This window comes from Mustela nigripes, chromosome 1, assembly GCF_022355385.1.
Source record: "Mustela nigripes isolate SB6536 chromosome 1, MUSNIG.SB6536, whole genome shotgun sequence".
Lineage (NCBI taxonomy): Eukaryota > Metazoa > Chordata > Mammalia > Carnivora > Mustelidae > Mustela > Mustela nigripes.
Genome location: NC_081557.1, coordinates 258675471 through 258700214, shown reverse-complemented (window position 1 = coordinate 258700214; position 24744 = coordinate 258675471). Strand labels below are relative to the sequence as shown.

The 24744-nt window shown below is 35.7% G+C and overlaps 1 protein-coding gene across 1 annotated transcript; it reads left to right on the top strand.

The window, feature by feature from the left end:
- Positions 1-17765: 17765 nt before the first annotated feature.
- CSN2 (casein beta) lies at positions 17766-24112 on the top strand. The gene is made up of 7 exons (XM_059377413.1): positions 17766-17816; positions 18562-18588; positions 18701-18727; positions 19991-20014; positions 20111-20155; positions 21173-21751; positions 24041-24112. Exons 1-7 carry the CDS (start codon positions 17766-17768, stop codon positions 24110-24112), a joined length of 825 nt encoding a protein of 274 aa, XP_059233396.1.
- The last annotated feature ends 632 nt before the right edge of the window (positions 24113-24744 follow it).

Below are 24744 nucleotides of genomic sequence, written 5' to 3'. Positions count from 1 at the left end.
GATGTCTTTATTTATTTATATGTTTATTGTGTAAATATTCTGTCAGTTTTATTTCCTTCTGCCTTATGATGTTCTTCTGATAGTTCTTGCTTTGTCTGACCCTCCTAATGCTTGTAGTTCAGGCATTACTCTTGACCTTTCCATACTACCCCTTTATTGTGCTCATAATTCTATCTTAGCACTTAATAAAATTTTAAAGTAAATTTCTTTCTTTTTCTAGGGGCCCTTGGATGGCTCAGTCAGTTAAGTGCCTGCTTTTGGCTCAAGTCATGATCTCAGGTCCTAGGATGGAGCCCTATGTTGGGCTCCTTGCTCAGCGAGGAGTCTGCCTCTCCCTCTCCCTCTGTGTGCTCACTTTCTCTTGCTCTCTCTCTCTCTCAAATAAATAAATAAAATAAAATAAACGTGTTTCTCCTTCTAAAGATGAAGTTGAGGGCATGCGAGTCGGTAACTCATTTCTATTTATCAAGTCTCTCAGCTAGTGGATGAGTGATAAGCAATTGCAAAATACAGAACTTAGGAATGACAGCAAAGTGAATGTTCCTATTCAGACAATACAGCCCAACTTCAACCCACATCAAGGATGTTATTTTTATCACATAACATTATTTGGAAACGTTGTCTGATCCTTTTCCAATACTGGGAAGACCAAACTGGAGAAGAGAACCCAGCTGTGGACCAATGTCCTGACAGGTAAAACCCACCCCCTGGATTAATCTCCAGCTGGCACCTGTGTGCAGTGTAGCCTCAGCAGTGGAGTGTTTCAGAGGAGGAGCCCTTGGGCTTGATCCCTGGGTGGAATCCCGCCTCTTCCACGTATTACTTACACTGTGATCAAGGGCAATTAATATAGACCCCCTGTGCATGTTGGTACCACCTCCACATTGGGCGTGAAAGTTAACAGCCTCACAGGTGTATGTGAGCATGAACCTGGTTAATACTGACAGAGGGTTTAGAACCGTGGCTGACACGTGTTAATACTCAGTGAATAGCAGCAATTCCTCTTGGATTTGCTGTTCCACATTTTGTCATGTTGGCCCTTTTTACCCATTTATTATTTTACTATAGATATACTTAGTTTTTTAAAGTTTTTTTATTTATTCATTTGACTGAGAGAGAGAGATCACAAGTAGGCAGAGAGGCAGACAGAGAGAGAGGGGGGAAGCAGGCTCCCCGCTGAGCAGAGAGTCTGATGCGGGGCTCAATGCCAGGACCCTGGGATCATGACCTGAGCCGAAGGCAGAGGCTTAACCCACTGAGCCACCCAGGCACCCCCTAGATATATTTAGTTTTGACCAGCAATTTAATTTTAAGATGTAAGTTAAGGCAGTTGATCCTAATAATTTTCATCAGAGTAAAAAGTTTTCTTTTTCTATTTTTGAATCTATAAGATAATTTGGATATTAACCAAACTTATTACAGATATTCTACTTCTTAATTTCTGGACTGTTTTTGTAAAATAAATTAATATGACCTATATCTTCTCCCCTTAAGGAATTCCTGCAGAAGTCAAGTTTTATATATATATATGTGTGTGAATATATATATATATATATATATATATATATATATATATGTTAGTGTTAGGAAATTAAAATTCAATATAAATGCAATTCTTTATCACTATTATTGTAACCTTATACTGCTATATTTAACTACATGTTTTTATTTTAATTACTGACTTGGAGATTTTACTTAAATTTGTTCAAATTTCTATGTGAGAATTTGGGATTTTTTCCCTTTATTTGATATCTTTATTTTTGTGACAGAAGGCCAATATACTTATCCAAAATGTCAAACATACCTAAGTGGGAATAAACGGGTAGGTAATTTCCTTCAGGGGATTCCAAGGATTCATGGCTATCTGCTGTGGATGAATAGCCTGGCTATATTGGGGGAAGGTAAACTTCTGTTGAACGTGGTAGATTTGGAAATACAGAAAAATAAAATTATTAATCACCCCTCATGGAATTTCTTCCAAGTTGCAAAAGAGAGATCAAACAATATGAATTATAACTTCATTTATTTAGATAATTTCTAAGTTATTCTAAGTAGACCTGGCAAAAGCAGAGTGAAATTATATAGAAATCACTGGAAATAATATCACATTATAGAGTGAAGTACAAAATTGAAGAAATCTTCTGATCAATTCATTCACCCTGGGGAAAATACCTGAAAGAAAAAGGAAAATTTATCTGTACTAAAGTAAAAGAAGAATTTTAAAGAAGAACCAAGGTATCTAAGTGTATCATTTCTTTTTCCATTTCTGGTCTTCAGAGTCAAAGAAGCTCACTATAATTGCTCCTGGTTTTATTCACTGGAATTTGGGATTCTGAGCCAGTTGCCTAATCTCTCTGAGCATCACTTACACTGCCGGACTATCCAAATTAATATGAAAAGAACATTCTGCATAGTGCCAGGCACATATTTTCTATTCATAGAATGTTCTTTCCTTCCAAATTCTTCCTTTAAGTCTGTTTCATAAGCTTTATTTGGATTATTATATGGGATAACGATAGAATTAAAATAACAATGTCCTAGAGAATAATTTATAGTTCTTATGAATGCCAACCTATTTTCCTAATTGCTGGGGACCAAGTATTTAGTGGATACATGGCTATAATAATGATTCATATGGTGGAAGAATGTTAAATTCTAAATAGCAGTGAGAACTTACTAAAATCAGAGGGGTTTTCAGTGCGAGGATTATGGTTTGAAAGCACTGATGTAAAATACAGTTTCCGTTATAAAATCTTTAGAGGACATTTTTACATTGTATAGGATAATGATTAGAACAACACCTAATACTCTTGGTACATCTATTGCATTCTTGGCATTGTGTTATATAGTTTGCATATATTATTTGAAATGATCCTCACAAAAGCCCTTAGTCAACATTTTATTTCCATGTTTGTATGTCAGTTGATGGTGCACTTGCTGCCTGGGATTAAGTACTTAATGAATATTACACACACAAAAAGTCATGGAGCTATTTTTGGAAGATAAATTTGCTGGTTCCAAAGCCTGTGTCCTTTCACTGAGATACACGTGTCTCCAGGCAGAATACTGGTTCTAAGCATGCCTGTGGTAAGAAAATAGCTTCAAAGAGACTTTGATTTTGAGACATCAGGTCATGTTATTCTTTTTTTTAAATTTCAATTTTAATTCAAGTAATTAACATAAAAAGTGTTATTGGTTTCAGAGGTACAGGTCTGTGATTCATCAGTCTTATACAACCAAGTGCTCACTACATCACATGCCTCCCTTAATGTCCATCACCCAGTTACGTCACTACTATCAAATGACCTCCAGAAAATTAGAGGGGAAAATTTTAAGGATTCTGACAATGGACAAACTGATCTGGTACATTTAGAAGCATGTGTTGTTGGCATACCCTCCCCAAATTTACTATACATTCTGACAACTGAGTATTGAATTTCACAGAATGCAGTATCTGTTACTTGGTGCTGAAAATTGTATTGCTAATGAACGTCTTTATCTCAGTAGAGGATGTTCTTCTAGATAGAAATAAAAAAGAAAGGATTTAATTTTTCGGTTTATTCATAAAGCCAACCTGAATCTTTCTGGGTTTTGTTTTGTTTTTATTTACTGGGAAAGACCTTCACAATATTTTACCGGGAAACATTAACGGATGCATGTTCATTTACAAAGTCATCTACTATATAAATATTCAAAATTCTATATCTGGAGTAAATCCTATTCTCTTTAATACATTTCTTACTTTTTGCAATTGTTTGGGTCTTTGGAATTTTAATGAAGTTAATTAACTTGTCACATGTTTTAAATAGAGAATGGTATGTGTGTAAACATCTCTTAAGACACTAAGCTACTTTAGATATAATAGTAAAAACTATTTTTAGTAAAAAACTATTTTAGTAAAAACTATTCCCGGGAAAAACATGTTTCTCTTAGTATTATCATTTATGTTCCAGTTAATAATATTTAGCAACTATCTCCTCTCAACAAAAGTCAAAGTTGAAAGCTGAAATAATCTTATTTTCTTTTTAAAAAAATATTTATTTATTTATTTGACAGAGAGAGAGAAAGAGAGAGGTGAGGACAAAGAGGCAGAGCTGCAGGCAGAGGGAGAGGGAGGCTTGATCTCAGGACCCCGGGATCATGACCTGAGCTGAAGGCAACCCATTAACCAACTGAGCCACTCAGGCACCCCTGAAATAATTTTCTTGATATTAATACTTGATATACAAATCCAACATTAAGTTCTTAGAAAATGATGGCAAAAGTAGTTTTTACTCCCCTTTATCTTATACCTGCTATATCTTTCCCCCTAAAAAAATTAAAATATTTGTTACCCATACTTAAGACAAACTACAGGCTGTGAAAGTACAGGCACTCAATTGTCTAAATTAAGAGTTGCACTGCAAAATAGTTTCTAAGCAGTAAGCTGCATAATTTCTCTTTCCTAAATAGTGTATTATTTGGATTGTTTTGATACGATTATATATATGTATGCTTTTTCCCCAAAGATTAATTTATTTTAGAGAGAGAGAGAGAGAGAGAGAGAGCAGGGGAAGGGGCAGAGGAAGAGGAGAGAGCTCTTAGGCAGACTCCCCCCTGAGTCTGATGTGGGGCTTGATCCTACAACCATGAGATTGTGACCTGAGCCAAAATCAAGAGTCAGATGCTTAAGTGACTGAGCACTCAGGTGCCTCTATAAATGTAAATTTAAGTATGCAAATGGAAATTGTATTTTCCCTAGCCATATGCATTCGGTTTATATTCACATAACAAAGAACACTCTCATAGGAACATCTTCAGTATTATCTGACACTTAAGGATGGGCAACAAGTTTATTCACTATAGTGATTCTCAAAATCTTCTACAGGCATACCTCATTTTATTGAACTTCGCTCTACTGAACTTCACAATATTTTGTCTTTTTTTTTACAAATTGAGAGTTTATGGCAACCCTGCATCAAGTGTCAATTGGTGCCATTTTTTCAACAGTATTCACTCTCTTCATGTCTCTGTGTCACATTTTGGCAATTCTTGAAATATTTTGAACTTTTCCACTATATATTACTTGTTATGATGACTTGTGACCAGTGATCTTTGATGTTACTATTGTTATTGCTTTGGGGCACCATGAACCACATCTATATGAGAGGTGAACTTAATGAATGGTGCGTGCATTCTGACTGCTCCACCAACCAGCTCCAACACCTTTCTCCCTCTCTGTGGGTCTCACTGGCATGGCACCTGGTCACCCGAGGGTTCTGATGGAGGTGTAACAAGGTTAGTGTTGTTTCCTTGCCTGCTAATGCAAGATCCATTCTGTAGTTCATGGATCGAGGGGTGATTTTGACTTTCAAGTCTTATAATTTAAGAAATACGTTTTGTAAGTTTATCACTGCCATACATAGTAATTTGTCTGATGGATCTGGGCAAAGTTAATTGAAAAACTTCTAGAAAGGGTTCATCATTTTAAATGTCATTAAGAACATTTGTGATTCATGAGCTAAAATTATCAACATGAACAGGAGTTTGGAAGAAGTTGATTTCAACCTTAATGGATGACTTTGAGGGTCCAAAACTTCCGTGGAGGAAGTAACTACAGATGTATATGAAATAACAAGAGAACTAAAATTAAAAATGGATCCTAAACATGTGACTGAATTGTTGCAGTCTTGTGATAAAACTTTAAAGAAGGAGATGCTTCTTATGAATGAGCAAAGAAAGTGGCTTCTTGTTTCTTGAGATGGAATCTACTCCTGGTGAAGATGCTGTGAAGATTGTTGAGATGACAACAGAGAGCTCAGAATATTATATAAACTTAATTGATAGAGTAGCAGCAGGTTTTAAGAGGATTGATGCAAATTTTGAAAGAAGTTCTACTCTGGGTAAAATGCTATCAAATGGCATCACATGTTACAGAGAAATCATTCATGAAAGGCAAAGTCAATCAATGTAGCAAACTTCATTATCCTCTTCTAAGAAATGCTACATCAACCACAGCCTTCAGCAGCCATCACCCAGATCAGTCAGCAGCCATCAGCATCAAGGTAAAACCCTCCACTGGAAAAAAGATGACAACTTACTGAAAGCTCAGATGATGGTTTTCAATCTTTAGAAATAATGTATTTTTTAATACAGGTATGTACCTTGGTTTTTAGACATAATGCTACTGTGCATGTAGTAGTCTTCAACAAGGTATAAACATAACTTTTATATGCACTGGGAAACCAAATAAATTCTCTTTGACTCTTTTGACTTTTATTATTTCAATATTTGCTCTATTGTGTTGATCTGGAACTGAACCCGCATTAGCTCCAAGATATGCCTATAGTTAGGGATTTCCTTTATATTAATGAAATAGACCGTGTTATAAAAAATTAAGTGACATTGTCGTGATGAGCACTGGTTATTTTATGTATGTTTTGAATCACTAAATTATATACCTGAAATTGGTATTACATTGTTTGTTAACTAATTGGGATTTAAATTAAAAAAAAAAAAAAAACTAACTAACTAAATAAATAAATAATAAAAAGAAAAAAGTGACAAAGAAATATTCTTAAAATGTTGGTTTAAAAAATAAAACAAAAGATCTACTAATCCTTGAGCATCTGCCATTCTGAATGTGTATTATGTGTATTATCTGCACAAGACTATTGTAAAGTTGATTTTTTTCACTGCTTTATAGACGAAGAGGTTTCTGAATTTCTAAAATCTTCATTTTGAATGCCCTACCATCAAAAAGCAAGATCTTGGAATATAATAATAAAAAATAAAACTATCACAATATACTGCTTCTAGTTTATATTTGTCAATTCTGTTGGGAAAAAAAAAACCTCATAAAAATGATAAATAAGAGTATTAAACTAATTAGAAAAAGAATTCTTAAAAATATTTTAGTATCTTTAAAAAAATTGTTTGTATTTTTCTGCCAAGTAATATTTGGCTGTATAGACATTTTTCACAGGTAAAAAGTATGAGAGAAAAGATGTATGAAAATATATCTTGTTTTCCAAAAGGAAGACAAAAACTCCAGGCAGTGGAAAATCTCAACACTGTTTAAACCTTGTTTCTCCATAATATGGTTGCTTTGTGGTTTAAAATATCAGTTACCCATTCGGATTCTAAGAAATTACTATGATCACCTATTACTTTTCTGCCCGATTTTTGTACTCACATATTCTAAAGAGTGTTTTATACAGGATGACTCAGAACATGATAACAGGAAGTGAAAATGTTAGTATGTATATTACTATTAACATTATATTTTTATGCAGACTCACTTCTGCCATTATCTAGTTCAGTGTTTCAGGGAAGTTTTTATTCTCTCTTGGGCTCACTTTCTTATGTGTATAGATTTAGCTGGCTATAGGCAAAAAGAATTTCCCAGATGTATTTTCTAATTTTCTCTGAACATGTATCTGAAAAACATTTAGATATGTAATAAAATTGCATCCTTATAAAAATAAATGTGCTTCAGTATTTGCATAAATGAACTGAAGCCTGGTAACCATCTACCAATTATAAACACTTATCTGCCTGAATGACAAACCACATAATATAATAGGACTCATATCCACTACTTATTAGCACTATAGAATGAAAAAATAATGTTGGTCTTCAATTTTTATGTCTATAAGATTATGGCCATAGAAACATAGTCTGTGTACATGTTATTGCAGAATTTAGCAATACTGTTTATAATAGAAAATATTATTATGGAGATTAAAGATGTTAAGTCAGAAAATACAAATTCAAGGAATTGTAGAGCTCAAATGAGTGATTTAAATTAATAAAATAGAATTACATATTCAAAATCTAAAGAACGCATCAAACTCAACACCCAAAAAACAATCCAGTTCAGAAAGGGGCAGAAGACATGAATGGACACTTTTCTGAAGAAAACATCCAGATGGCTAATAGTCAAAAGGACAGATGGTCCATATTATTCATCATCAGGGAATACAAATCAAAACCACGCTGAGATACCATCTCACACCTGTCAGAATGGCTAAAATTAACTACACAAGAAACAACAGATGTTGGCAAAGAGGCAGAGAAAGGAGAACCCTCTTGCACTGTTGGTGGGAATGCAAACTGGTGCAGCCACTATGGAAAACAGCATGGAGTGTCCTTAAAATGTTAAAAATAGAACTGCCCTATGACCCAGCAATTGCACTACTAGTTATTTATCCAGAAGATTAAAAAAAAAAAAAAATCACTGATTTGAAGGAGTACTTGCACCCTGATGTTTACAGCAGCATTATCAACAACAGTCAAACTACAGAGAGAGCCCAATGTCCATGGACTGAAGAATGGATAAAGAAGTGGTATATACACAGTGGAATACTGCTCAGCCCAAAAGAGTGAAATCTTGTCATTTGCAATGATGTGGATGGGGCTAGAGAGTATTATACTAAATGGAGAAAGTCAATCAGAGACAATCATCTTATGATTTCACTCATGTTTGGAATTTAAGAAACAAAACAGATGAACATATGGGAAAGGGGAAAAAGAAAAGACAAAAAAAGAGAGAGAGAGAGAGAAAGAAACAAACCATAAGAGACTCTTAGGGATTAAGAATTCTAGATTGAGAAAACAGCTAGCAGAAAGGTCTTGGGTAACAGCTCACCTAGAGATCCTACGGAATAGCAAAGAAGCCAGCAGGATAAGAGCAGAAAGTATATGGGAAATGGAGCACATGAGGTCAGAGAAGAATCGGGGGGCCTGATGAAGTAAGTTATTTTAGGTAATTTTAATGATTTTGGATTTTCATCTGAGAGTGACAGGAAATCAATGGAAAAGTGTATGGTAATAGAGTGAAATACTATGAATTGCATTTAAGAGCTTCACCCTGACTTGTCCTATAAAAATAACCTGAAAGGAAGAATCAGCGAGACAATATGAAAGTCTATTTCTATAATTCAGGCAAGATATAATGGTGGCTTGATCATAGTGGTAGCAGTGGAGGTAGTGAAAGTGTCAGATTCTGGATACCATTTGAAAATAGAGCCGAAGGGGGTACTCAATAAGTTAAGGGCCCAAGTCTTGGTTTCAGCTCATATCATGATCTCAGGGTCAGGAGATCCAACTCCATGTCAGGCTCTGAGCTCAGCAAGGAGTCTGCTTTAGTTTCTCTCCCTCTCTTTCTATTCCCCCCCCAAAATAAATAAGTAAGTCTTTAAAAAACAAAAAAGAAAAAGAAAATAAATCCAAAGGAATCTGCTAGTGGATCAAACCTGGGTGTGGAAAAAACAAAAAAGGAAAAGGAGTTAAAGATGACTAGTAGTTTTTGGCCGGAGAAATGACAGGCAATTTTTGTTTGTTTGTTTTAAAGATTTTATTTATTTGACAGAGAGAGATCACAAGTAGGCAGAGAGGCAAGCAGAGAGAGAGAGAGAGAGAGGGAGGAGGAAGCAGGCTCCCCGCCTAGCAGAGAGCCCGATGCGGGACTCGATCCCAGGACCCTGAGATCATGGCCTGAGCCAAAGGCAGAAGCTTAACCCACTGAGTCACCCAGGCAGCCCAACAGACAATTTTTTATTATATTCAAATAATCTTTTGGAAAGAATTAAAATATTCCATCTAAATAAATAATGCTAAGATATCTATTCTTACCTAATAAGTTGTTAGAGTTAACCAATTATATGCTATATTGTTCATACACTTAGATCATCATACAAATCCACACTATTTGCTATTTTATTTTCCTTCCCCCATCCCTGACTGTGTTTTGGAAGTTATTAAACAGTTTCTCAAATATTACTAAGGAAAAAGATTTTTAGGATCAAGTTTCTCTCTAAATAGCTGTATCATCCTGAACAAATAATGCAAATTCTCAGGTCCTAAGATTCCTCCTCTGTAATTATACCTAAAACATCATATAAATGATCTCTACAGTTTCTTCCAGTCCTTATTTTCTGAACATTTTTGGTCCCTGTATGGTACTCTTGATCCCATTTTTAAAAATCTATTTTCTTCCTTCAGGATGCTATTCACAAGGTTTCAGGTCTTTATGCCTCACCCAAATCTCATGCTTGCATAGTTCAGATTCACACCCAGTACAGGAAAGAACTTTAGTTGAACAAATTCTGTTTATGACAAATAGTCCTAGGACATTTTATATCTTGCTTTTGTTTTGCTCGTGTTGTGTTTAAGCACGTTGCACTCCGGTCATGGGGCTTGAACTCACAACCCTGAGATCCAGAATTGCAGAGTCTATGGACTAAGCTAGCCAGGTGCCTACATCTGGCTTTGATTGTATCTCGTTCTTCGGCCAAGGCTGTCACATAACATTTCAGTGGGTGAAATTCTCGTTTTACTTTATATAACTGGCAACTGTTAAGTTATGCATAGGGAAAGCTTGGGGTGTCCATCCCATTCTTTGTTCCTTACTTCTCATTGAGTTCTGATGCTTACCATGTGATGCTTATCTTAAATCTCTGGCTTTTCCATTTTTTCTTGGGCAAGACTCTTTCTCTGGCTTATTTTTAGTGATTTCCTTGATTACTTGCCTTTTTTTCTGGCCAGTTGAGTCCATAACTATACTGACTGCTATAATTCAAAATTGGTGAGGGAGAGTTACAGGGAAAAGCTGTGTTTATTGCACAATATGTCCAGCATATTGCTCAGAAAATAAAAAGGAAATGTTGAGGGAGTATGGACTGCTTGCTTTTTTATTCCTTTTCTTAGAAATTACACTTTTTTGCCAGTGGCCTTGGCAGCCGAGGGCTAATATGGGAGAGCACTCTGGCCAGCCAAGGTCTTTTCTACTTGGACCTATGACACCGGGGTCATTTCATCATTTCTTTTTGCAGCTTCCTCCTGGCTCAATGTGAATATAACCTTAGAATGGATATTAGCTCAATAATTCAAATAAATAGTAGATATTGACTTGAGTTTTCTAAGCAATATCAAACATATACAACAACCAGGAGTGTTCCCATCCCTTACACATGTAGTATGATATGAATCCAAGTTACATTACCATTGGGTTAATATCCTCCCATTTACTTGTAAAGAGCATCTATCTGTGCTTAAGTCCTGAATAAATCTGCTATCTATCAATGATAAAAAAGAATATTGTAAAAATAAGTACTGTTGGGATGCCTGGGTGGCTCAGTGCGTTAAGCCGCTGCCTTCGGCTTGGGTCATGATCCCAGGCTCCTGGGATGGAGTCTCGCATTGGGCTCCTTGTCCAGCAGGGAGCCTGCTTCTCTGCCTGCCACTCTGCCTGCTTGTGCTCTCTCTCTGAGAAATAAATAAACAAAATCTTTAAAAAAAATAAGTACTGTTCCACACAATTAGACAGGTACATTATGAACAGCAACCACTAAAGAGGCAAAGAAATTTGAAGACTTCTTTTGTAAGTAGGTACATATTAAGTATATATTTTTTAAGGCTTTATTTATTTATTTGACAGAGATCACAAGTAGGCAGAGAGGCAGGCAGAGAGAGAGAGGGAAGCAGGCTCCCCACTGAGCAGAGAACCCGATGTGGGGCTGGATCCCAGGACCCTGAGATCATGACCTGAGCCGAAGGCAGAGGCTTTAACCCACTGAGCCCCCAGGTGCCCCCATATTAAGCATTTTCAAGGCCTGCCTCAGACTGTTCTGTGCTACTTCCAGCAATCCTGCTCCTCTCTGTGCTTCAGTTTCCTTTCTTCCTTCCATCTGCCGTTCTTCCACAAGTGTTAGTGGGTAAACCCCGACGAACTGCCAAAGAAAAGGGCGCACACCTGAGCGACCCATCTTCATACATGTGTACTGTTAGCATTCGCTCTCTAGAAGTAGTTCTCTCTAATTGTCACCCTCCATCCTAAAACCCTTCAAAAAAATCCCCATTGTCTACAAAATAGAGTTCATTTTCCTTGGGAGTCCGGGATGCTTTGCCCTTCGGTACCTCATCCCTTCCTCTTTCTCGGTTCTCATCTCCATCTGCTGCTTTCCTCGCACGTCATTTCCCAGATTCACTACTTGATTAAGTTGTAGTTACTCATTTCTCACACGCAAGGCTCAGCTCCATTCTTCCTTTCCTTTTAGCCTAACGCTTTCTTCTGTCCTCAGGTCAAACTTCTCTTCATCTGGCTTCAAGATTCTGCTCAGGACTCACCGCTCCAACCTATTCTCCCATCCATTGGCTAAAATGAACTAGGTATTTCCTTTGTGTCTCTTATACCTTATGATAGCTTTATTAAAATATTTATGACAGGGCGCCCGGGTGGCTCAGTGGGTTAAGCCGCTGCCTTCGGCTCAGGTCATGATCCCAGGATTCTGGGATCGAGTCCCACATCGGGCTCTCTGCTCAGCAGGGAGCCTGCTTCCCTCCCCCGGCCCTGCCTGCCTCTCTGCTGCTTGCTTGTGATCTCTCCCTGTCAAAAATAATAAATAAAATCTTTAAAAAAATATTACATTTCATAATAAGTGGGTTTCCATATTTGTTTTCCCATGAAGGCTCTTATCTCCTTCAGGACAAAAATTACAGCTTTTTATTTGCTGTTGCATTTTTGGAAACTAGCAAAATGCCTGGCCAAAACAGACATTTAGTATGGAATACACTTCATTCTTTTCCTTCATGCCCACCTATCTTCAGAATCCTGCATGCATGACTATCTTCTGGAAGTAGCCATCACTCAGAAGTTCCTCTCTAGAAATGCTGGCATTCTCTTCTGGTCAAAACCTCTTGCCTGGACTTCTAGACATTGCTTATTCTCATTAGGCCACTAGGTTTTTGCCTTTTTCCCTACTTCTAGTCATGTGAACACTTTTTAGTGTTCTGGTTTATCACTCAACTACTGGCCTCTCTGCCTTCCTAGCTCAACCAATACTTCATGGTGAGTCATTTCGGCCCAAACACAGTCAACCCCCTCTTCCCACCCTGACAATTTTCTGGACCTGTTGACATTATATTGCAACAATCTTGCTACACATGCAACAGTATGGTAGCTAATCTCAACAGCATATTACTGCTATGGATATTTTTTTTTCATTTTTAATTTTCACATTAACCAGAATTTTCTTCATTTTTAAATATCCTAAACCCATCACTGTTTACCTCCCTGACAGTTGAGAACCCATCCACCACCTCACTGGAAAATTAAGATCATTATTTCACGTTCTCTGTCCTGTATTTCAAAGTATGTATTTTTTTGACTCATCTTCTCCTCCTCTTCTCCTGTCTCAGGAAAACTGGTACATTTTGTTTAGGCCTCATTCTTTTGGCCATGACCCCAATCCTACTGGAATTTTCTTCATCACGTTTATTCCCACACCTTTGGGGGTTTTCAGCTTTCTCACTATCGGCCTCTTTATTTTGAGCCGCAAATCTCTATCCAAAAATTACCTTCCTGTGATTCTGGTTATCCCTGCTGTTAAGATACCCTTCCTGGGTGTCCTTACATCCTCTTCTAAAATCTCAAAAGAAACATGTTGCATTTAATTCTCCCCACAGTACTTGCTTCCTGACCACTTGCAGTTCGTCCTAATTGTTTCAGTGATAATGACTCTCTGTGTCCAGAACCCTTCCGCTTGTTTCTACCATGGTCCCCATCTGTGTTGCCTTTTCACTCTTAACTCCACTTGTTTCTTCTGGCTGTTCCCTCCCATGACTTCCATGACCTTTTATTTTCTTTTCCTTGATACTTTGTATTTTTCCCATTTCCTTTTGCTCTACCAGCCCCTGAATAACAGGAAACACTTGAATTAATTTATTCCGTTGTCTGGAACAATAAAAAAAACTCTCCAATTGTACTTATGACTACTCTGAGCATCACGTTTAACTGACGTTACCTTCTGGACACCTTCAAACTCACAATGTTCAAGGTTTAACCTTTTCTAATTTCAGGCTGGTTTGTTATCTTGGTTTACAATATAACTAACTTTTCAATCACATAGGCATATGTTATGTATTCATTTCCCTGATTTCTCACATTTCTCATTTTTAATGACAGATTTGTCTTCTCATTGCCTAAGATGTCCAGGACCATCTTTCTAGTAGCTGTCATGATATCTATATTTGACTATTGTAATAACATGTTAATAACATGTTACTATAATAACTTCCTTTACTAGGTTACCCTGAGGTATTCTCATAAAGTCATAAAATTCAAGAAATTTCACAATCTTTCCTTCTTTCAAATCTCTAATGTCTTCCCTCATTTTCAGTGAATTATGTCACCCTGCATAATTGAAATTCAAAGGCCTTATGATCTAACTCCATCAAACCCCAGCAATAGTAACTTATATTCTATACCATCTGTTTAACTTGAAGTACAGAACCCGTCAAACCTGGTATTTGTCTCTTCAAACTCCTGTCTGTCCTTTAGTCAAAATATTTTATTCACATTTAACCATCTCTTAAAATTCTACTTATTCTTGGGGCATCTAAGTGGCTCAGTGAGTTAAGCCTCTGCTTTTGGCTTAGATCATGATCTCAAGGTCCTGGGACCGAGCCCTGCATAAGGCCCTCTGCCCTGCAGGGAGCCTGCTTCCTCCTCTCTCTCTGCCCGCCTCTCTGCCTGCTTGTGATATCTCTCTGTGAGAAATAAATAAATAAGATCTTTTTAAAAAATTCTACTTATTCTTTTGAGGTCTAACCAAAATAGCAGCTCTTTAATGACCAGTTCCATGCTCACACTCAGCACCAATGCTCTATTCCTCCAATTCAGGCATAATTAAATTCTATACATTTAAGCACAAATGCTACATTGAAAGGTAAATTTTATAACAGAATTTATAAAGGGAATTAAACCATGAATACTGCATATGATCAAACAGAAATACATGTAACCAGATAGATCTAGTTTTAAACGGTATCTTTGCCATCCACAAACTATGATTTTGAACAAGTTATTCAATCTCTTGTCCTAATTTCTTCAACAAAAATTTGGAAAGGACAGTGAGCCCATGATGATTTTGTAAAGATTATACAAGATCATGTCTGTAAAATGCACAGTGCCTGGAATCGTAAGTATAAAAAATAAAGATTATTATTATGCTTGAAATAGAAAAAGATAATCAATATTTATCAAGTAAATAAGTCTCCATGACATTTTGAAAATTTTTATAACAGATTTACCAAGAATTTTAACTATATCAGCTATCCAGATAGATTCTTTTTCTGAGATGTTTCATTACAGAGGAAGGTTTATTCTTCTTGTGTACAGAGTATTGGTTAGAAGTGAACAATTTATTTTTGCAAAATCGGGTCATCCTGGGAGCTAAGCAGTTTGCCTTACATGACTAGACTACCATCATGGACCTGTTCTCTTTTCATTTTCTCCACTTCAGCATAAAATTCTAGCAACTGCTCAGGTTAGCATGAAATTGTGGCCTTTGTGGAGCCTTTGTGTATCTGATGTTCATATGGAATTTCCCCACAAGTAAGATCTTGAGGACCCACCAAGTGCTGAAGAGATTTAATAAGTTGGGGATTTGGCCAGTCTCAATGTCTTCCAGTCATTGTTTTAATTATTAGACAATTACATTTCCTGGACAGATTTCCTTTATTAGCTTGTGAATTGCTCCCTTGTTGAATAATCCCTAGAATTTCTGGGGACAGATAATAGGCAGAAATCATATTCTAATCATGTGAACTTCTTGGAATTGAAGCTCACTATTGATTTTATCTCAAACTGAAAAATTAGCATACCACCAAATACAGTATATAAACCACCACAAAAGCAGACAGACCATCATCTACTTAGCTTCTCCTTCACTTCCTGTCCTCCACCTTGGAAAACAGGTAAGAATTTCAGACTGAAATTTGATGTATTCTTTCTTCACCTTTATTTCAAATGAGGCTGAGTTATGTGAAGAAAATAACCACTTAAAATATAGTCTTTGAAATTATTTAAAGTAGTACTGACACTATTTTCAGCACTTAGATTAAAAAAATAGAAATGTCTATAGAGATTTGGTAAAAGTTATGACTCTATGAGGTTTATGAGTCTAAAAAATGTATTAACAATGATTACTATTCTTTTAGTACAAGGCCAGTTAGGCTATATTAAAAAATCTATTTTTTGAATTAATAAGTCTTCCAATTTTGTTAAATATAGAGCAAAAATAAAAAAGGATATATTTAAATTATCATTTGAGGGTATGAATAATTAATGGAAAATCTTTATCCCACAGTAGTTTTAGAGGGAGCATATTGAGTCAAGAAACTGCAAGATGTGTTGGGGATGTGTGTTAATTGATATGTTCATAAATTTTTTTCAGAAATATGTATTCATCAAACTTATTTATTGTCCCCAACATCCCGCTTTATTATTTGGTTTATAATACTTCAAAATATCAAAATAGACATATGAAATACAGAATTAAGTTAAGAAAAAAATGTTTTACTTTGTAAGAAAATTTTAGATGAGACAGAGATGACTTGGAAACAAAAGCAAAGGAAAAAGATTATTTGAAAGAAAAGTACTTTAGAATCTGTTGGTTAAAAATAAAGTTCTGGCTAAAAGATTGGCATATAAAATGCTAATTATAAAATATAGAAAATGCAATGAGATCCTTCCTACACATAATGACCTCTAATAAGATATATTATTTTTTTTTTTGAGTACTGACAATAAGAAATTATTTGAAAACTTATGGAGTTCTTAGGCAAAGCAAAATTAAGATTTACATAGTACCCATGAGAAAGATCTAGGAAAAAAAATATTTTCCTAAAGAAAGAACATAGTCTTCAGGCTTCAAATATTGGAAAGGATATTTTGCAGATGGATTAGGGACATTTTTCATGAAACATTTTTAGTTCAGAAATTTAGTATAAATATCTGAGATTGAAGATTGCATGCCAAGTGATACTAGTAGCACAAACATTATATCGTATGAGAAATTATGGAAATGCAACAAAATCAAGTATTTAGGACATTTCAGTTTAAAAGGTAATGTGTATATTATGTTACACTACAAGAAGAGGTGGCCTGGAGTGAGGGTTTGTCAAGAGGATCTGATATTTTGTAAATCATCAAGAAATCAGAGAAAAAATACAGTCTATGATCTCTAAAGTTATGTGGCACAAGGGAGAGGGGGCATTACTAGATGTGCGGGGATGTGGACTGAGTCATGCGTACAAATGGAGAGGAGACAGACCAATCGGGGAGCATCTAAATAAGCAGAGAAAATAAAGTAAATGCTCCAGTGAAAACCTCTAATTGGAAATAAGGAGAAATAATTTTAAAAAAAATTATGGAAACCATTTGGTTTAGAAAAAAAAAGATAAAAAGAAAATATGATCTTCTTTGTATAGATTTTCTTTGATGAATTGCCTCCAGATAGAACTGATGCTTTATCAGGGCTAAAATCTTAATATTTTATTTGCTGCTATCATCCGAGCACCTAGACAATGTCTGGCAATAAAAAGCGTTAAATAAATATTTTTGAACAAATTAATCAACTAATAAATGTTTCTGTAAATATTTATGACTTTTTTCTGTCTTTCAAAACAAAACAAAATGAAGAAACACCCATCGTGCTATGAATAAGATGAAAAAGAGTGAGGTAGGGTAGAGGTGATAGCTGAAAAATCTGAGTGGTTGGCCATGAAGTATGAAAATGGTATGTAAGAGTATGTAACCGTAGTAGGCTTTGACCCTGCCTATTTAATAAAGTTTCTATCAGTATTTTTTCTAAAATGCAGTTACTTTTATTATGTATCATCCTTAGTTTCTTTACAAGGAAAGTAATCCTAGCTAACTAAGAAAATAGATTGACCAAGATGTCACCGTTCCCTCATTTTCCCATTGGCAGGACTTGATGGCCATGAGGGTCTTCATCCTTGCCTGCTTGGTGGCTCTGGCTCTTGCAAGAGAGGTAAGCAAATATCTAAATAATTAAGATATGATGGAATATCCATGTTAGAGAAGAACACCGGCAACATTGTTAAAGTACAAATAAAGCAGAATTTCAGCAGATTCATTGCATTTCTTAAAAAAAATCACTTACATTCATCCACTATTTCAATAGTGTGCAGTAGGCGCATAAATCTGGGTCAAATGCTTTCTAACCTACTGTGCCACCAGCTCCTAAAGGAAATGCACAGACAAGTAAACAGACCAAAAAATAAAAAAAGAGAGAGAGAGAGAAACAGATATAAAAATGGCAATAATAATATTCCACAGATATGATTGAAGGCGTGTGTAACCTAAATAAATGTACCTTATTCCAGTAATAAATTTATGTATCTCTTACTTTATGGCACTGGGACCAATTCTACCTGTGTCAACCCAAAGACATTGAGAGGATGGAGTATCAGGCAATAATTATAATCACAAATATATTTGAAATCATAATAAACTGTTTAAAACAAAGTAAAATAACCTTGTTACCCATCAAAAACTGTTTATTCACATAAGATAAAAATATATCAATAAATTTACTAAATATAAAAGATATAAAAACAACTACCTTTCAAGACTCTCAATAAGAATTTTTTATTTCTCAAACTTGTGAAATAGATAGCTCTGCATAAAGAAGATACAGATTAAATAGGAAAAATATTTAATAATGAATTACCTGTGGAAACCAAAATGGTGTTTTTTGGTTTTTTCTGTTACAGAAGGAAGAACTCACTGTATCCACTGAGGTAAGATGTTTTTATTCACAAAAAATTTTCCAATCATAAAATATTAACCTTCTGTAATGATCTTGGAAAAGCCAGTTGTTGATGTTTTATTTTTTTGTTTTTTCCTTTATAGACTGTGGAAAGCCTTTCCAGCAGTGAGGTAAGACAATGTTTTCAGAGGCAATTTCCCAGTTTTGGAACAGTAAAATCTTGTGCTATCTTTCTATGATGTTACATTAGGACAGTTAGATCAAAGCAGCTCAAAAAACACAAGTTTATTTTTTTAAGATTTTATTTTTTTATTTGACAGAGAGGGAGGGATCACAAGTAGGCAGAGAGGCAGGCAGAGAGAGAGGAAGAAGCAGGTTCCCTGCTGAGCAGAAAGCCCAGTGTAGGGCTGGATCCCAGGACCCTGAGATCATGACCTGAGCTGAAGGCTAAGGTTTAACCCACTGAGCCACCCAAGCACCCACTGACATACGTTTTGATGTAAACTTCTATTATTTTTTTTTCCATTGCATATATGTAAGGACAGAATAAATATCTGGAGAATTCAGTATTCTAGCACTTTCTAAGTTGGTGTACTACTTGAAATTACATCATCGTAACCCCCCCCCTTCCCTTTTTAAAGAACTGTACAGTCTTCTTTTCTGTCTTGAGCTCTCTTTACCCTGTTCTCATTCCCTATTCTGATTTTTATTGAGTGCTGTCTGTGGATCAGACATTTGCTAAGAGCTGTGGTACCAAGGAAAAGAGGGATGTCCACAGTGAAGAGCTTGCAACAGACTATGAGAGCAGACATGCAAATGTACACATTTTATAACTTTAGAAAATGAGAGATGGCAAGAGATAGTGTAGTCCTAAATCTGCTGGGGAGAATCAGGTAGGCATTTCTCCTGGTACCACTCTTTTCGGATACGTCATTATCTGCTGGTTAAATTGTACACCAGTATACTTTGCCTCCGTACAAAGCTATCAGACCATTAAGGGAGGCATCTACTTCTTGTAATTAATTTGCAGTATAAATATAATAAGCAACCTAAGAATGATCAGAAGAATTAAAAGGTAAAATTCATATTCTCAATGAATATTTTTCTCCTAGAATCAGACAGAATATTAGCAATCATTTTTTTGTCCTGGGAGAGGAGCATAGTGATAGAGAAAAATTAGCATCTATTAAATACCTCTTTTTGTACTATGTTCACTGATTTTCTTTTCTTATGTAACTGAATTCATTTTTCTTTTATACATCAAGCTTATGCAGAACACTGCAACATCTAAATTTCAGCAGTTATCCTGAGTTTTTAATATTATCAAACAAGGTGTCCATTTTAACCTATCATGTGCCTTCATTTTCTGATTTGTACTGACAAATAAAGAACATTCATAAAACTAAAACTAATTTTATTTTTATTTTCTGAAGGAATCTATCACGCACATCAACAAGGTAATGCCTTCATATTTGAATGTACTTATTTTCACAATTTCCTACATTTAATTTTTATAGGCAATAACATTTCTTTATATGTGATTTGGTTTTTAGCAGAAACTTGAGAATATTAAGCGTGAGGAACAGCAGCAAAGAGAGGTAACTCATTTATGATAAGAATATTTCTAAAATTATTATGAAATATAATATATATAAAATATGTACATATTCATGCTATAGAATTGATAATAAGATAAATGCCAGTGAAGAGATTAAGACCTGTACCCCCGGGGATAAAAATATATTATATGTTTATAAAAAAAATTAAATAAAAAAAGGAAGAAAACAGAATCAGAAAAAAAAGAGATTAAGATTTGACAAAGGCAAGATATTTTTAAGACATAAATGCATTTTTCAAATTCACAATCAATTTGCAGAGTATAAAAAAATTAAGAATAATTCTTGATTTACTTACATTTCTAGCTGGGGAACTAGGTTCCCTTTGGTCTCCAGACAGATACTCCAATGAAAGAGAATGAGAAGGCAATCTGGCACATTCGTTAGCTGTATAATTTTGGCCCCAAGTTACTCTATACTTAATTTTCTTTTCTGTAAACTGAGAATATTCCTAATCCCAAGTTTGATAAGCTGACAGTGAATATTTAATGATTTATATAACATTTTATAGGTTTTATATTAACATTTACAAGTACATGAAGTTCTTAAAACAATTTCTATTATACCAATGAAAGAAATGAGGTACAGAACAATTGAGTACATAATTGTCTGACAGTATCTTCATTATATGAACACGATTTGCTCTATTATCAAACCATTATGTTGAAAGTCCGTGCCCATGAAGACCGAAGTGGACAGCTAGAGCTATCCAGGCGATTTAGAACAAGGTGAAATGCCTTGGAACCTGCAGACACTGATTTCAGCTTGTTCTGTAGGTTCACCTATGACGGGAGTGAGGCAAGGCGGCATCCCTCAGTGAACATTTTACTCATTAGTCTTCTTCATCTGACTGAAAATAATTTCTTAATCAAATCAGTAAAAGATTTTTCTTCCCTCTTTTCACTCAATTACGATTGTTCAAAAGGCAGTAGCTTAGATCATCACACATGACTGTGACGACTGAATCATGGACCCAAACACTCTTTTCTTTCCCTCCAGGATGAACGCCAGAATAAAATCCACCCCCTTGCCCAGCAACAGCCTCTGGTCTTTCCTAATGCCGATCCCACCCCCTTTGCTATCCTTCCACAGAATGTCCTGCCTCTTGCTCAGCCCGCTGTGGTGCTGCCTCTCCCTCAGCCCGAAATAGTGCAGGTCCCCCAAATTAAGGAGAACATCCTTGCGACGCGCAAAATGATGCCCTTTCTGAAATCTCCAGTAGCGCCCCTTTTGAACAGCCAAATCCAGAATCTTGCCGAGCCTGAAAATCTGCACTTTGCTCAGCTCCAGCCTCAGCCTCTGCCTCTGCCCCTGCCCCTGCCCATGCCTCAGCCTCTGCCTCTGCCTCTGCTCCAGCCCCTGATGCAGCAGATCCCCCAGCCTCTTCCTCAGACTCCCATGCTTGCTCCTCAGCCCCTGCTGGCCATCCCACAGTCCAAAGTCCAGGCTCTTCCCCAGCAAGTGCTGCCCGTCCCCCAGAGAAACATGCCCCTACAAGCCTTTCTGCTGTACCAGCAGCCTTCTCCTGAGGCCCATCCAGTGACTCAACCACTTGCCCCAGTTTACAACTCTGCTCTTGTAAGTCCAAACTTCCTAATTCTGCTTTCTCACTTACCACGTGAATACGGTGATAGAGGAAATGTGAGAATGAAAGAATAAATGAATAATGAATGGATCTACAAGCGCTTTGTTTGGATTGGTGATTCTCAATACTAGCAACATAATAGATAATACATAATCCATAATACGTAGTAGTAAAACTTTTTCTCTCCAAAATCCCAATGTCTGGGACTACCTGCAGAGATTCTGATATAATTATTCTGATCTTCTATGTAGAAGATACTATTGAGAACAAATTATTTCAGAAGGTTCTGATTTAATTGGTCTGTTGAGAATTTGGATAAAGAGGATTAAGGCTTGTTAAAGCTGGAATTAAACTTGATAGTCTGGCCTTGGAATAAGGAAGGCTTATTATTTTCTACAATTTTGAAGTTTTCCTTGTATGTGTCTATTCTGCAAATGCCTTATTTCACATCATGTTTCGATGACTATTTCATTCTCAGAGAATTCTTAAGGAATGTGTCTTTGTCGAATGCAAATTGTATATTTATTTGTTTTGCTTTTTTAATTTTTTTTTTTTTTTTTACTTTTAAGGTTTAAGAGAATTTCAACATTAATGTCCCCTTCTCACTTTTGGTAAGTTTTGGGAATTTGGAGATTAGACTGAACCTTTTTATAGATGATATCTTTTTACATTTCATCCTATTGGTTAAGTCCAAGACAGGAACAAACTTTATCAATATACCACCTTATTTATTAATGATCCAAGTATCATGGATGTCTTTACGGTTGACTAACATCTACTGACCTGAGAGTATGTATCAGATTTTAATTATGTGTTATTGACAGATTTGACTGGCTTGCATTCAAATGCCTATGTTCTGATACTTGATTGTCATCTTTTTTTAGGAAAAACTGAAAATAGTATTTCCTACTTTTATGTGAATGTATTTGAGATTTTTTAAAAGATTACTTTCATCCTCATTCTAACTTAGGCTTCATAACTTCAATTGTTTTTAATCTCATTTAAAATGTACACATTATCTTTTAATTCATTAGCCAAACTAAAATTAATTATTTCAGGTACGAGGTTTAAAAAGAGAGAATATAGCTTTGGGATTTATAAAATACAACTCTGTATGTGATCATAGACTAGACACTTCACTAAACCAATATCAGCTGATATTTAGTCATACAGGAATTTTTATATGCCTCCAAGGTAGGGCTCAACATTTTGCATTTATAACAAAATTTTGCCTTGCAGATTAATCACACCAAAATTACAAATGAGGAGGGATAGTTACAGTATATAACATAACAAACTCTATATGTTCTTTATATTCTACAGAATTGACTGTGACTGGAAATGTGGCATCTTTTCACTTGGCATCCTGAAAGCAAAATTGATCATTTTTGTATGAATCTCCATGGAAAAAAATGAAAAATTTGTCTCTTATTTATTTTATGTACTATATGGCATTCATCTTAATCTGAATTTGACTTATAAACTCTACATTTTCCAAATTGTAACTCAATAATACATCAGAATTTAATTTTGAGTTGGAAATACCCTAAACTTGGGAAAAATATGTATATTTCTGGAATTGTGTTTGTTATTATTTAAGTATCTATTTCCTAGCCAGTCATTTCAATAAATTAATCCTTGAGGCATATTTAAGTTTCTCTGTCTTTATTATAATTTTTTAAACCTGAGTTGGCCTTAAGATTATTGTCAATTTCAGATTATTGGTGTTAAACATAGCCATGGAGGAACTGAAATTGAATAGGATGTTTTGAATTGAATGGTAAAGAATATCAAAAAGTGGAGGAAAAGAGGGTGGTGACATATCATGTTTGCTCTAGAAAGTCTCGGTTTACACCCATTACCTAGTTAAACCATGTAACTTGCGCCTTTCACTCTCAATCATACCCAGGATTGGATGTTACATTTTATGGTCACTGTGGGGAAAAAAAAAAAAAAGCTTCAAATGTAAAAGCTGATTCACAGCTCAGCCACATATAGGGAAGTAGTGCTATGACACTTACTCAGTCCTTCAGAACTTCAATTTCCACATCTATAAAACAGGCGATTCAAAGGTTTTTATTGAAGTTTTAATATGATTAGTGTCCTGCTCAGATATAAGACAATTGCTCCCTATAGCTCCGTATTACTGACTCCACTTACACCAGAGCAGGAAGAGCCAGTATCACAATCAGAATGAATGAGGTTATGTGATTTTCACCAATAGTGCCCAAGAAATAAGATTTAACATGAGTCTCTAGTATCTATTTTTTTTTTGATTGCAGAGTGATTGTCTCGTTGTAATGAATAATCCCCCCACCAACTACCACGCCCGTACACTCAACCTCATCCCTTGAATTGACACAGTGACTCGTCCTTACCAATTATTCCATCTTCCCTGCCATCCTCAGTGATCTCCTCACCTAAGGATCAAGTGTGCGACAACTCATGCTAAAACATCTTCCCTTTTTAAAGAAAATTCCATCTCAGGACCGGACACGTCCAAACTCCTCCCAGTCTTTCAGGCTACTCTGTGGCAACTGTTAGAGAAGAACTATCCGTACGGAATATATTATGCATTCATTAATCTGCTTCTCTCAAAGTTTTGTCCCTATAGAAATCACTTTTTTCCAAGGTTACCTACAACTTTTATCTTGCTAATCTGTGTTCATTTTACCCAACCTTTCAGAGCTATTTGGTAGAGTTGATCATCCTTTCTTTTGGAAATATCATACTTTTCTTCATTTGAAATTTTAAACCTTGGCTTCTCTCTTAATGCATTAGCCATTTCTTTGCGGTCTCTTTTCTGGTGTTTCTTTTTCCAACCTTTAAGTGTTGGAGTCCCCTAAAGGTTTAGCCTTACTCTGGATAGTTCCATGGCTTGAAGTCCATTCATGAGTTCAAAGCTTCTAAATGTGTATCTCTGAACTCATTCTTTCCTGAAGTCCAAACTCACACACTCACCTTGCCTTCCTGGCTTCCACACGCA

Excerpts from the sequence above, each read along its gene's own strand:
- CSN2 (XM_059377413.1), top strand. The coding sequence starts at position 17,766 with ATGAGGGTCTTCATCCTTGCCTGCTTGGTGGCTCTGGCTCTTGCAAGA. Across the intron at positions 17,817-18,561 it reads CTCTGGCTCTTGCAAGAGAG|AAGGAAGAACTCACTGTATC; the intron begins GTAAGCAAATAT and ends TTTCTGTTACAG. Across the intron at positions 21,752-24,040 it reads CAGTTTACAACTCTGCTCTT|AGTGATTGTCTCGTTGTAAT; the intron begins GTAAGTCCAAAC and ends TTTTGATTGCAG.